Source organism: Periophthalmus magnuspinnatus, chromosome 14 (genome assembly GCF_009829125.3).
Source record: "Periophthalmus magnuspinnatus isolate fPerMag1 chromosome 14, fPerMag1.2.pri, whole genome shotgun sequence".
NCBI classification, from domain to species: domain Eukaryota; kingdom Metazoa; phylum Chordata; class Actinopteri; order Gobiiformes; family Gobiidae; genus Periophthalmus; species Periophthalmus magnuspinnatus.
In genome coordinates, this window is record NC_047139.1 from 27,001,874 (window position 1) to 27,014,110 (window position 12,237).

The following is a 12,237-nucleotide window of genomic DNA, read 5'->3' on the forward strand; positions in this document are numbered from 1 at the left end:
CTTAATAATAATTATTCTAAATAATTATAATTATAGAAATGTATATTTAAACCTTAACATCTACATATATATATATATATATATACTAAACTGGCCTTTAAGACACGTGTACAATACAGTACTGTCACTACAGTATTTCATATATGACAGACAAAAGCAAACAGCACTTAACCGGTTACATCAGAGAGCTAATATAACGCACATGGATAGTTTGAACTCTACTGACAAGCATATAAAGCACAAATATAGATACATGTTTGCATTTTACAATTTTAAAGACTAACAAATGTGGCAGTATGGCATTCTCCCTTATGTTATTGCAAATGTTGCACCAAAGTCAGTGCTTTTTGCCTTCTCTTACACTTGTTGAGTATCAGTCATTTGATATATTGAGATTATATATAATATTTCTGAACTATATCAATGGCAAGTTTCCGCTCTGCTTATACTTTAGTCTGAATGAATAGCTGGTTTTATAACACAGCCAAAACATAGTCGCATGTACACTATGTTTACAGCAGCCTCAATCGATCTAAGAACAAATGAAGGATGTCTTTAGAGACTCCTATGGAATTATTTTCTTGTGTGTTTAAATGCAGACAAATAAACTGTATGTTTATTACACAATACAAAACTATACTCTTATTTTGATATAGAGCCTGCTTGAAGAAATTGAAACTTATCAGCAGGATTATAAATGCATCCGAAATGTTGTGCAAAAATAAAGAGACAAAATTATCAGCAATGACAGTGGAAATGCACAGTTGGTCAATGAATGACGTATGTAACCTCACATCACCACAGCAATGCAGTCCAGCTGATCCAAATTCAACACTTACAAAGTGCAACCCACATTTGGATATTACACGGCCCCTTTAAAATATTTAAATGACAACAATCTGCCTCAAGAAATTATAAAGTAAATTCATGCAGCTGTCATTTTTGAATCTTCAGCTTCAGCTGAGCAGCTTTGGCCTGTCCCAGTTTTATGTTAATGTCCACATGCCTTTCGAAGAAGCTGACAATGGCGGGCTCATTTAACAGTGACGCTATGACCTGCTCAAATGAAAAGGACCACTCCACTTCAGACTGCTCAGAGCCTGGTGTGTCCTGGCTAGTATGAGAGCTGCTAGTGTCTGTACTGTCAGGGGAGGTGGTGTTGTCGTCAGCAGGAGAGGCCTCTGTGGAGGTAGGGGCAGCTTTGGAGGAGGGTGGGGGGCTGGTGGGCTCCTGTAGTTTACGTCCGACTTCCTCCATCCTCAACAGGAGACTGGTTACGTGAGCTACAGCACGGTACAAGGACTCCTCCTCTGGGTCGCCGTGAAAAATATTGTACAGCGTCTTGGAGAACTGGATGAATTGAGCCTGAGAAAAAACAAAAATGTACATTATTAGCACAAACATGCATAGGCTTTAAGTAGTGTTGTCATAAAGGGAAACACTCGATACCACAATGATAATAAAAAAAACAACAACAAACAAACAAAACAACAAAGCAAAAAAAAATTTACACTTCCACTGTTGATACAGAAACTAAGACTAAAACTATTCAGATCGATGTTAATATCTGAGCTTTAAGGTCAACAGTTGAACAAAAAACACCATCTAGGGGGAACAATTAGACTAACAGGTGTAGTAATTAACCTTCAGATAAGAACATATGAGCTCTCGGTATGGAAAAAGGCTGCAATGTTTAATGTATGGTATTGGCTGTATTGGTAGTTGGCATTTATTGTCAAACTCCACAACTTCATGTTCTGGATGTTGCCTGATTTACCTGGTTGATCCTTGGCAGATCTTTAATTGTTTCTTCTTTCTTGAGTATTTCATTTTGCCATTGTTTCAAATAAGCCTGCAGGTCCACTTTTCCTCGACCTGTTACCGTAGTTATACACAAATGTAAACTTTATGAATAATATAACATTCCTAATAATTACAAGAACAGTTGTGATATTACCTCTTTCAGGGCTTTTCTTAATCACACCATCTTCAGGAAGTTCAAAAGCTAAAATAAAAGTACATTAAACGCATAAGAATCAAATGGGCAAATGTTGTGATATGTACAGAGGCTGTCTTTAAGTGAGAAAAAAGGTAGCACACATTTAGAAAGAGGAGGAAAGAGTAAAGAGGCTAACCAGTGTGTATATTCCTATGAGGAGAGTCTTCAGAGAGAGAGAAGTGATGCATTCTTTGTTTCTGTGCGTGCAAAGGGCTTCCTGTGTAAGCTGTTCATAAGGGAAAGGAAAGAATAAAGGAGATTAGTAGTACAGCAAGAAAAGATTAGGACCAATAAGTGTGGTGTGCATGTCATATTTGAAAAAGTGCTGAGTCAACATGCCTGGACAAATGTTCGGGTTGAGTTAAGATTACATTTAATATATTTGTTAAATTAACACATTTAAATTCACACTTTGGTATGCTGCATGTGTGCAACAAGAGCATATCACACGTGTACATGCATGGAGGTTTTCATGGTTGGATTACAGTTTTTTGTTGTCAGTGCATTCAATGCTTATTTCACCTGTTTGTTTCTTTTTGCAAACTGTTAATATAAATGCATGTCTGACAAAGATGATGGAGATGACATTTACTGCAAATGCTTTTAATCAGCAGGGGACGCACTCAACCGTCACACCAAATTACCATATTTATGGAGCATAACTAACGACTGTGTCATTTGTTGTTGATTATTGAAAAGTGTGAAAAGTCAGCCTAAACCCTTGATATCAGTTTTATTTCAGTATTATGCAGCTATTTGTTGAATGTAAAACTTTTATATCTGGGCATTTAAATACTACAGTCAGTGCTTAACGCTTCCATCATGTTATATTTAGTTCCAAATATAGTGTTTTTACATGCTTCCTTCAGTTATGTAGATGAGTCATGAAGTGAAGAGTGTGCACATTGTGTTCAAGTCACTTCCCAGCAGAAGTCCTACATTAGTCGTCTGTAGTCTGTTCAGCAATGTCAGTTAGCAATCAGCTGCAGCCCGTTTCCTTGTGTTTTAATGCAATGATCAATGAACTGTGGACATGTTATTTGATCTGGGACACAGGGGCAGGACCTGTCCTTGGTGCTGAAGCAATGTGAACTCCTCTCAAGCCATAAATTATGTTCTATGAGTCATGTTCTGCTGCCTTCTTTATCCCTGACTCTAAACTGTCAGCTGTAATTCACACACTTCCTCTTGGCAGATCCCAGAGACACTACTCTACTATAGACTGTACTCCCGGCCCCTCACACCCATCGTTGCCATGGCAAAGTCCTTTCACACCACACACTGGCTATTCTTACTCTGCCTTCAAGCAGCCAGCGCCTAATGACGCAAAATGAAGCACATATTCAAGGACAGTTTCTTTTCTGGGGGAATGTGCTCATATGACTGAGAACTACAGAAATGTCCACTGAAAGAACTATTTCTGCATTGTCAGCTGCTCCACAGAGGGATGTAAACAAGCTTCATGTGAGATATTACTCATTACTCCTCTGTGTAATTGTTATGTCTGTTATTTTGGCTAGGACAGATTTCTGAAATGCCCAATGAAGTTGTTTACAAATAGCTGTTGCATTTGAACTTTGAACACTTTAAAGCCAACCATTATCGCAGGTACTTAGTCAATGAAAAGGGACAAAGTCAAAAGATCACTTTTTCAGTTCAACAAGAGAACATTTAAGACAATGTATAATATGTTCACCTGGAGGGAGATGCAGCTTGAATAGAAACTTCAGCTTGTTTGTGAAGGATCCACCGTACAATGTATCTGCAGGTGAAATGCAGCGTTGAGGAAATATTAGGAGTCACATTGCGTAATATATTTACTCACATACCAAGGGCACAGCAGAACTCTTTAAAGTTAATGAGGCCATCTTGATTCTCGTCGATGAGGCGGAAGACCCACAGGGACAGAGTGCTTTTAACTGGGCAAAAAGCCCATGGCTCCAGAAGGAAGAAGAGTGTGCTAAACTGCTGGAAACCCAGCTGATACTGCTCCAGATAGGCCAGGCTCGGGTCATGGTGGAGCAGGGCTGGACTGTTCATGGTCCAGTAACAGCTCAGGAAGTGCTGCCTCTGAAACAAAAATACTAAATGTTTTCTGTTACTGTTTTCAATATTTGTCGATAGCAGAATTACATTTTAACAGAAAAAAATGCCTTACTTTAAATAAATAATAAAGTTCATCAAGCTGAGAGGCAGTAAATCTGACCTCCTGCGATACCACCCGAATCTAAAAAGGTGGAGATGTACATAATAATACAACAATACAACTGTGCATCACTGTATATTTTATCCTCTTGACTAACTTACAACATTCTGCTTGGTTGTATCCTCCAATGTCTGTATGACATAAAGTTTATTTCTTTTCCTAGAGCTTTCAACTTCTTCAGAACGGAGATGTCCATATTTCTACAATCAAAAGGTTAATAAATCACTGTTGGATTAAGTGGATAAACTCTGATCTATAGGACTCCATACCTCATAGGCTTCCCGGATCAATTCGCTGATATCCACACCAAAATGAGATGCCTTGTCATTGGTCCCCAATGAAGCCTGCTGAACAGTTGGGGGCAATGGACTGTCCTTGTTAGTCACACTATCAAAGAATCTAAACAAGAAATGACACAAGAAATACATTTACTAACAGTTCTTTCCTATTTGTGTGTTTTAGCATCCTGTTAGATGTAACATTTTGAAGACTTTTCACCATTCAAAAGATTTAATATTTTGTTTTAAATTGTTCACTGCTACGGCAACACACCAATTTTTAATCATTCTGAAACTCATTGACAGTCGTAGCTCATTAACACATACCTATTGAGAATAGTGACAGCCTCTGCGTCATCATGGCAGCTGATCAGGGCGTCCATGTTGTAGTCGAGCACAGCCAACCCGAGCTGCAGGATCGCTTTGATGCCATCATAGAAGAAGCAGTCGACCACATTGACTGCGCTCTCGATGGGCAGAACGCTGATGAAGAGTGTGAGGAACCAGGACAGGGACACGGACGAGAAGAAGCTCAGGTCGGTCATGTGCTCAACCAGCTGTGGCAGGTTCTCACGAATCAGGTCTTCAAACACTGCTTGGTCAACCAACGCACCTGGACATTTGGCAGTTTTAGTAATATTTCTTTTTCCTTTTTAAAAGGCTCCTTTTTAAATAATTAATTGTTTAGTGACAAACTGGTAAATGTTTACGTACCAATAATTCTGCGGTTGAAATAATCAGGCAGCATCCTTTCACAAACAGCCACTAAAAGCCAGAAAGCCTCTTCTTCTTTTGCATAAAGAAGCAGCACTGAAGTGAGAATGTTCATAGCCTGAAAAGACATATACATTTATGACTGTCAACTCTGTATGCTTAAATTATGTTGTGAATTTAAACAACAAATAAACCAAAGATATAAGAAATATGCAGATTTAAAAAAAACAAAACAATTTATTCCTTGCCTATCTAATCAAAATTAGTTTATTGTTATAGCAGTGGAACTATTTAAAACTAAATATTTATTTTAAATGGTAGAAAAGTCCTCAAAATGTTTCATATAAGCTTAAAGGAAACTTTAACCCACGAATAGTTACCTGACAGTAGCCAATTTTGGGGTTCCTGTAGGCATAGGCAGTGAGGACTCTGCGCAGAGCTGAGATTCCAGTGTCGCTCTGAAAAGCCGGGTGCTCCGGCAGAGAGCGGTGCAGATCTCTCTCAATCTCATCTGTGGCCAATGTGCTTGTGCCCAGAGACTGCTCCACCAGCTCAGTGTAATACCCGGGGTGAGTAGCCATGTCATTCACAGCTCCTACAGGGAAAATCCAAAATGGACAGAGCTACATTGTTCATACTCCAAGATGTAGCCAACAAAATTAAAATTTTAAATGATGGAAATACATTTTGATGTGTGATATATTGCTGAAGTAAACATGGACGATAAACGCTAATACTGAATCAAATTTATACCACTGACACAATAACCCTAAAGCAAAAGTTTATATTAAAAAAGAAATTCTAAATAGTATAATATTGTTTAAAAATACGAGTTGTAATAAATTAAGAAGCAGAATTAAGCAGAATTAAATGCTCAAGTCATTAGTTTGAGCCTATAAAGATTTTTGAAGTTATTTATTCAAACTGAAGCTGAAGAACAAAAATAATAATAATCCCCCGCTAGTATTCCATTTACCCCTAAAAATTGAAGAATAGGTCGATATATATTAAGAGCTTATGACAATTTAATAGATACCTGAGAAAAGCATCCACAGCTCTCCTCTCAGAGCTTCAGGGACGCCACGCACTATCAGATCTCGAGTCTTCTTTGTGAAAAACATACTTGTACCACGGCCATATTCAGAGAAGTGTATGTTCCAAGATTGTTCCTTCATCTTCTCTTTAAGCTATACAAAACATAGAACATAATGGATCAGTTAGTACAGACAACATTAAAAAAACCTGATCCTTAACTGATTTTTGGAGATATCTGATAATGGAAATACAAAAAGTCACTGACATGTTTAAATCTTCAATAGTTCCTATAATTCTTAATTTATACTCACCAAATTTTAGCAGTAGGTAAACTGAACCTTCAGAGATTTTTGGAAATATATACAGTTATAATTGTTCATTTACACTTATCACTACTTAAACATGACCGAATTTTAAAAATAATGTTTTTTAAGCGTCCACAATTTTCAGTACCGCACTGAATAGCCCGATCCAACACACTTATATTTCAAAGCATTTCCAGGCTTATGGCTCTTATTTGATCCTTGATATTATGTTTTAAGTTATTTATTGTCTGAGGTTTATTCACAAACACCTTTTCTTTAAGATCGCCCCACAGGACGAAATCGGGACTAGTCAGGTCTGTGGAGATCCCATACTGCAACCTGTCTTTGAAAACCACTTATTCCTTTAGTGGCATTCACGCTTGGGGCATCTCTGGTATTAAAATGTTGACGGTAACACCGCTGGGTTTCTGAATTTGACCCATGTGACTCAAAGTACCACTGTACAAAGAGGGTTCTTTCCTCTGTGCTATATTTGCTCATATTAATGTCGGAAGGGTAGTTCTAAATGGTCTGAAAAAATTAAAATATTTAGAAAGAAAACAGTCATGAATTTTGTCAGTGACTTTTGGGCATAGACAGTGACCTTGTAATGTGTAAACAGTTTTATCTGATGTCAGTAATATGATTTCTTTCTGATTGTTCACACATGTGCAGGTTTTGACAAGGAAAATTATGCAAAACAGGGCAAACTAATGAAAAAAAAATTCAAGAGAAATGTTAAAGATTGAAAGAGTTATTTTGACATTCATTATACTTTGTTTTACAATTATAGCATTTACTTTAAGAAGCCACAAATTAACAAACACATTTCTTTTGTACATGTAAACACACACCAATTGGGTTGTCTGATGTTTTCTGGCCAAGTAAATGTATCAACTGACATGACAAGCATTGTATAATAGATAGCTACCATTTTGGGATCAAGGTTTTCCATGTCTTGTGGGTGGAACACTGTCATGAGGGCCTCAGTGCTTACGGCCTTGGCGCTGCCTTTCTGCCCCACCATCAGGGTAACATCCTCTGGGTTATCCTCAAAATGGTTGATGAGTGACTGACATTCACCTCGGATGGCCTAAAATCAAGAGCAGTCATATTAAATAAAAAATGGCTGAATTAAAACATGTGTAATGAGATTGGGGTGCCATTAGGAGTTACCTCAGATGAAGCGGAGTGCAGAGGACTGGCACTAATCCCACATCTGCTGCGTATGGAGTTGGCGAGGCGCTGGTAGTCGCGCACCTCAGAGAAGCGCAATGCCCTCTTCCCGCGCACACACACAGTCAAAGCCCTGCTGCCAGAGTCTGACTTCTCAACATTAACAACCTGAACAAAAAATTATGGTTTTATTCTGGATAATTTGAAGTGACATCATAAAGATAATAACAATAAATTACCTCACGCATTGGGATGATGACATGGCACTGGCTTCCATCCTGACTGGCAAAACAAAGGTAGTTTTCAGAAAGACATATCTTGCCAAGTGTGTTAAAATGGCTAAAGGGGACCCAGAGAAAGCTTTCATGGACTTCTAATAAGTTTTCTTCTTTAGGAAGCCTAAAAAATGTCCGAAACTGTTCACTCTTTGCATGTGCTTCTAGGCCTCTGAAAGAAATAGACGATACAATATAATAATAATTATGACAAAGTTACAAACTTATATGAAAATAAATATATACATTTATAAAGATATTCTAGTTCTTGCATTTAATGTATCAAGGATTATGGAAAAAAATGAGATGGGGAGGTAAACTGTACCTCTTTGTAATCTGCAGGGGGTCGTGGAGCATTGGCTCCTTTTGGAAAGCCTCTTTGTCAAACAAACGCTTAATGGAGTAGTCTGCCAGTTGTTCCATGATTACAAATGTCTCATTGAGGTGCAGCAGCATTGAGAAGTAGTGATCCTCACCATGAGCCAAAACATGGATACTTTCGGTCAGAAATACATTTGAAGTTTTCTCCAGCCGCCATATCTCATCCCAAGAAATGACCAGCTTCACTACATGGACATGGAAAGTTTAATTAAGGATATAAACAACATAACACTATTATTATGCACTTTTCTCAACAAGTAATAAGCAGCCTTTGGTTTGTTCAAACCCTTCAATTTCATGATGAATGTCAGCTAAAGCATACTGAAGGCTAGGCTGACTCACCCTCTGCTCCCAGCAGGTATGAATAGAAGCAGAGGAAGTTGGTGCTGAGGTAGAGCCAGCCCTGGCAAGGCACTTTGCCTTTCCAGTTGCTGCATGAGTAATAAGTCACCAACTTTTCCTCTGGAGGCAACTCAAACCACTTCTCAAACCTCAAAAGAGCCTCTCGAAACTTCTCTGGATCATCCTCAAGAACCAGAGACGATTTGCCCTCCTCAGCAATCAGACCCTTCATCGAAACACAACATCAGGTAGTTTAGCAGGGAATGTGCTTTAAAGTACACATAAAGTTAAACCCTTACTCTAATCTTGCCCTGCACAAAGCTGGTGATGTCTTCACTTGAGTCAAAAACCGACAGTGTCCTCATGATGTTTTGCTGTAGCCATTCCCAGTGTTGAACGATTTCCTCTTTGGTCACCCCTAATAATAATAATAATAATACATTTTATTTACATTGCATTTTGAGATTTTCTTGAAATGTGAAGTGCTATAGCAGGTAAAGTAAGTCAAAGTTAAAAACAATTACATAGTTAACAGTGTAAGATCATAGGACATATAGAAAATATTTAAATGGTAATAAAAAAGAACTAGTAGGCCTTTTGGAATAAAAATGTCATTTTTTGTCCTTTTTTAAAGCCCTCCACACTTTGTGGTGCTCTCAGGGACTCTGGGAGGACATTCCAAAGGTGTGGAGTGACAGTCTGAAATACCCTGTCTCCCATAGTGGAGAGTTTGGTCCTGGGCTAGTGGAGGCAGTAGAAGGAGGAGTCGGGAGGCGGTGTGTGGTATAATGAGCTCACTGAGGTGCAGATTATTTTAATCATTTAAATTCAATCTGTCAATATCTCTACATTATTATTCAAATAATTACTAAAGAAACTAATGAAAACTTACCACATGCTATGGACCAATAGATCTGGGAGTCTGGTGTGTGATGCAGAATGCGATACGGGGCAACTTTAGATGTTGAGTCCAACACCGTGTCCAAAGTCCCCACAAGGAGCCCTGTAAGTTAAAGGCAGTTCATTAATATGCTTTATTAGTAAGCATGTGCTGCTCTGAAAGAAGCTTTGAAGTTCAGAGGAGTTCTTGCTCTTAGTGAGCCTTAAGAAATCCATAAAAATACTCTCTTGGGGGATTACAACTTTAAAGCTAAAAGCACTGGATCCAACTTTGAAATGAAAGCAAAAAATATATGCTCAATATTTCAGATGGTAGTGTAATATATGTATGTCTATAGAACATCCAACCAACAGATACATTACTAATTGATCCTGCAAAGAGGATTTGTTGAAATTTAGTAGAAATTGTGTTTTCCATCAGGTTAAATCTGAGTTTGGATAGTTGCCTGTCAGTGTCTGTCTCCAAGAGTAACGCTGCAATTAACTGGTGATTGTCCGCAGCAGTCAGCTCATGACAATAGTGGCTTGAATAAGTCTCTATAACGAAGTAGTAAAGGATTAATGAATGGATAATGAGACATAAAAGTAACATATTTTTCTAAAGGTTACTTAGTGGTCCATGAGTCTTTGAGCTTAAAGATATATTTGATGTCAATGCTCTCCAATATTATAAAGGAATGGATGAGATAATGAAAAAAATATATACTTGCATACACAATCTTGATACATATAAAGATTTCTCCCTCTCCTGTTGTGTAATGACTGCAATAATTAAAAGTAAGTGACACATTTCAACAATGTAAATCAAATCACTGAAATGAACAAAATACCTATCCAACTGTCTGACATGTCCTCCATGAATAATTAACCAGGGTGCAGAGAAACCACACGTTCAGTAGGAGCACAGCACACACAGCTTAAGAGAAGTGGCTAAAGGGTCAAATACTGGTGACATTACCCTGGTTTGACTACAGTAACTATAACACAAAATAAGAGAAAACAAATAGAGCATACTTTAGACAAACAGCTCTTAACATGGAGTGAGCTTCAAGTGCAACATGCATCATCAACATCATAAGGCAGTATTTAAGCTCCACTGTTATTATAAATGCCTGCTCACCCACCAGTATCTTTGTGTTCCTCTACATTTTCATTAATGATCTGTTAATTAAGCCACTTTAGCAGCTGACATGTAAAATGATTGTAGACCTATGTGTCATAAGATTCTGAGCAGAGTTGGTCACTTTTGCCAATTATGTATAGCTCTGCCATTGAAAAATCAAGACTAGGGACTTAGATTTTATAAACATTATATGCACATTGCACGATATTCATCTGTATTAGGCCTACGTTGTAACAGTATTTTGCAACGCTGTTGTTGTCACTAGGATCACCACACTGAGGTGGCATGATAACAGTGCTACTGCTTCTGACTTAGTGAGTGTTGGAGAATTGAAATCTCATGACAAAAGGTTAAACGGCATGATCCCAAAAAGATGGGTCATTTTTGTTAACTGATCTTGTGCTACTCAAAGTTACAACATATTTTTAAGCAAATATAGGTTTAACTCAGGCAGTGAAGTGAGCACAAGTGAATTCTGAACTAGGCACGTGTGGACGTGCAAATGTTGGGTGTATTGTCAGCTCTCACCACCACGTTTATAACACCACATAAGCCAATAAACTGACACGTATACTTAAAGGCACAGGTCCTTTGTAGACTGACTGTCAGTTCCATAATAACACTACAGCTGTCTTCTCGTACTAGTGAGATTTGGAGGCTCGACTCAGACCTGTTGCAGTGAGGGTGAGTAATGGAGCACTGTGACTGTGGGCTGCACACGCCTATGGCACAGGAAATATAGGCGCTATAGAAGATAATATAAGTCATCTATTATAAACATATCTATAGTGTAGCTCTGCAGATGAGAACATATTGCCAACATTAGTATCTCACCTGTCAGCCCTCCGCCGCCTTCTCCATACCCTCGCCTCCGCTGCAGAATGAAGTACTCGTTATCCTTCTCGGTGACCCATAATTTGAAAGCATTTTTCAGCAAAATCTCTTCGGGTTTGAGCCACATGTTTCACAGGTCATTGAGTTGTCTATAAAATCTTCCTGACATGTCACAGTTGGCTATAATGTTGCCCAATATTAAATCTACGGACATTTGTTTGTGTCCGAGTCCCTCCCTTCCCACGTCGACAACAAATTCTGCCAAAGTTGCAAGGCATGATGGGATTGTAGTTTCTAACAAGAAGGCGGCGCAAACGTCATTTCATGTCAGTCAGTCAGAAAAAAAAAAGTTTTTATATTATTACAGATATTACAAGTTTACAAATGCGAATTACATATTATTATTACATATTATATTATGTCTTCAATCTGTGTGTACTTCATGATTAGACGTTGTTAGGCATGGATCTAGACACTATAAGAGTTCTAGGAAAAAATTATATTATATAATCATCATTTATAGACTTGCATAAATGTTACAGAACAAAAGTATACTTTTACAATCGGATGTACTGGCTATGTACTAAGGGTTTTTCTGGACAGCAGAGATCATCAAACATCATTGTATACATCATTATATTAGAATTAGTATTGTTCTAATCATTTTAA

At 38.0% G+C, this 12,237-nt stretch overlaps 1 protein-coding gene across 2 annotated transcripts; it reads right to left on the minus strand.

Annotated features, from left to right (window-relative positions):
- Positions 1–555: 555 nt before the first annotated feature.
- tbc1d8b (TBC1 domain family member 8B) lies at positions 556–11,839 on the minus strand. Of its 2 annotated transcripts, XM_033978716.2 has the most exons (21): positions 11,569–11,839; positions 9,604–9,714; positions 9,011–9,129; positions 8,712–8,937; positions 8,314–8,554; positions 7,953–8,160; positions 7,714–7,881; positions 7,469–7,630; positions 6,234–6,384; positions 5,578–5,792; positions 5,198–5,315; positions 4,811–5,096; positions 4,475–4,604; positions 4,307–4,405; positions 4,158–4,226; positions 3,829–4,069; positions 3,696–3,761; positions 2,136–2,225; positions 1,958–2,005; positions 1,778–1,875; positions 556–1,365 (listed from the first exon to the last, which is right to left on the minus strand). In XM_033978716.2, exons 1-21 carry the CDS (start codon positions 11,693–11,695, stop codon positions 937–939), a joined length of 3,402 nt encoding a protein of 1,133 aa, XP_033834607.1. In that variant the 5' UTR covers positions 11,696–11,839; the 3' UTR covers positions 556–936. The 2 variants fall into 2 exon arrangements, with proteins under 2 accessions (XP_033834607.1, XP_033834606.1); XM_033978715.2 differs by lacking the exon at positions 2,136–2,225 and having other exon boundaries at positions 557–1,365.
- Positions 11,840–12,237: the final 398 nt, after the last annotated feature.

What these genes read in the sequence shown, in the direction of transcription:
- tbc1d8b (XM_033978716.2), bottom strand. Translation starts at nt 11,695, where the DNA reads ATGTGGCTCAAACCCGAAGAGATTTTGCTGAAAAATGCTTTCAAATTA. An exon ending in ATACCTGCTGGGAGCAGAGG is followed by an intron (nt 8,555 to 8,711) that starts GTGAGTCAGCCT and finishes ATGTCCATGTAG; the next exon opens with TGAAGCTGGTCATTTCTTGG. An exon ending in CCCCTGCAGATTACAAAGAG is followed by an intron (nt 8,161 to 8,313) that starts GTACAGTTTACC and finishes TATTTCTTTCAG; the next exon opens with AGGCCTAGAAGCACATGCAA.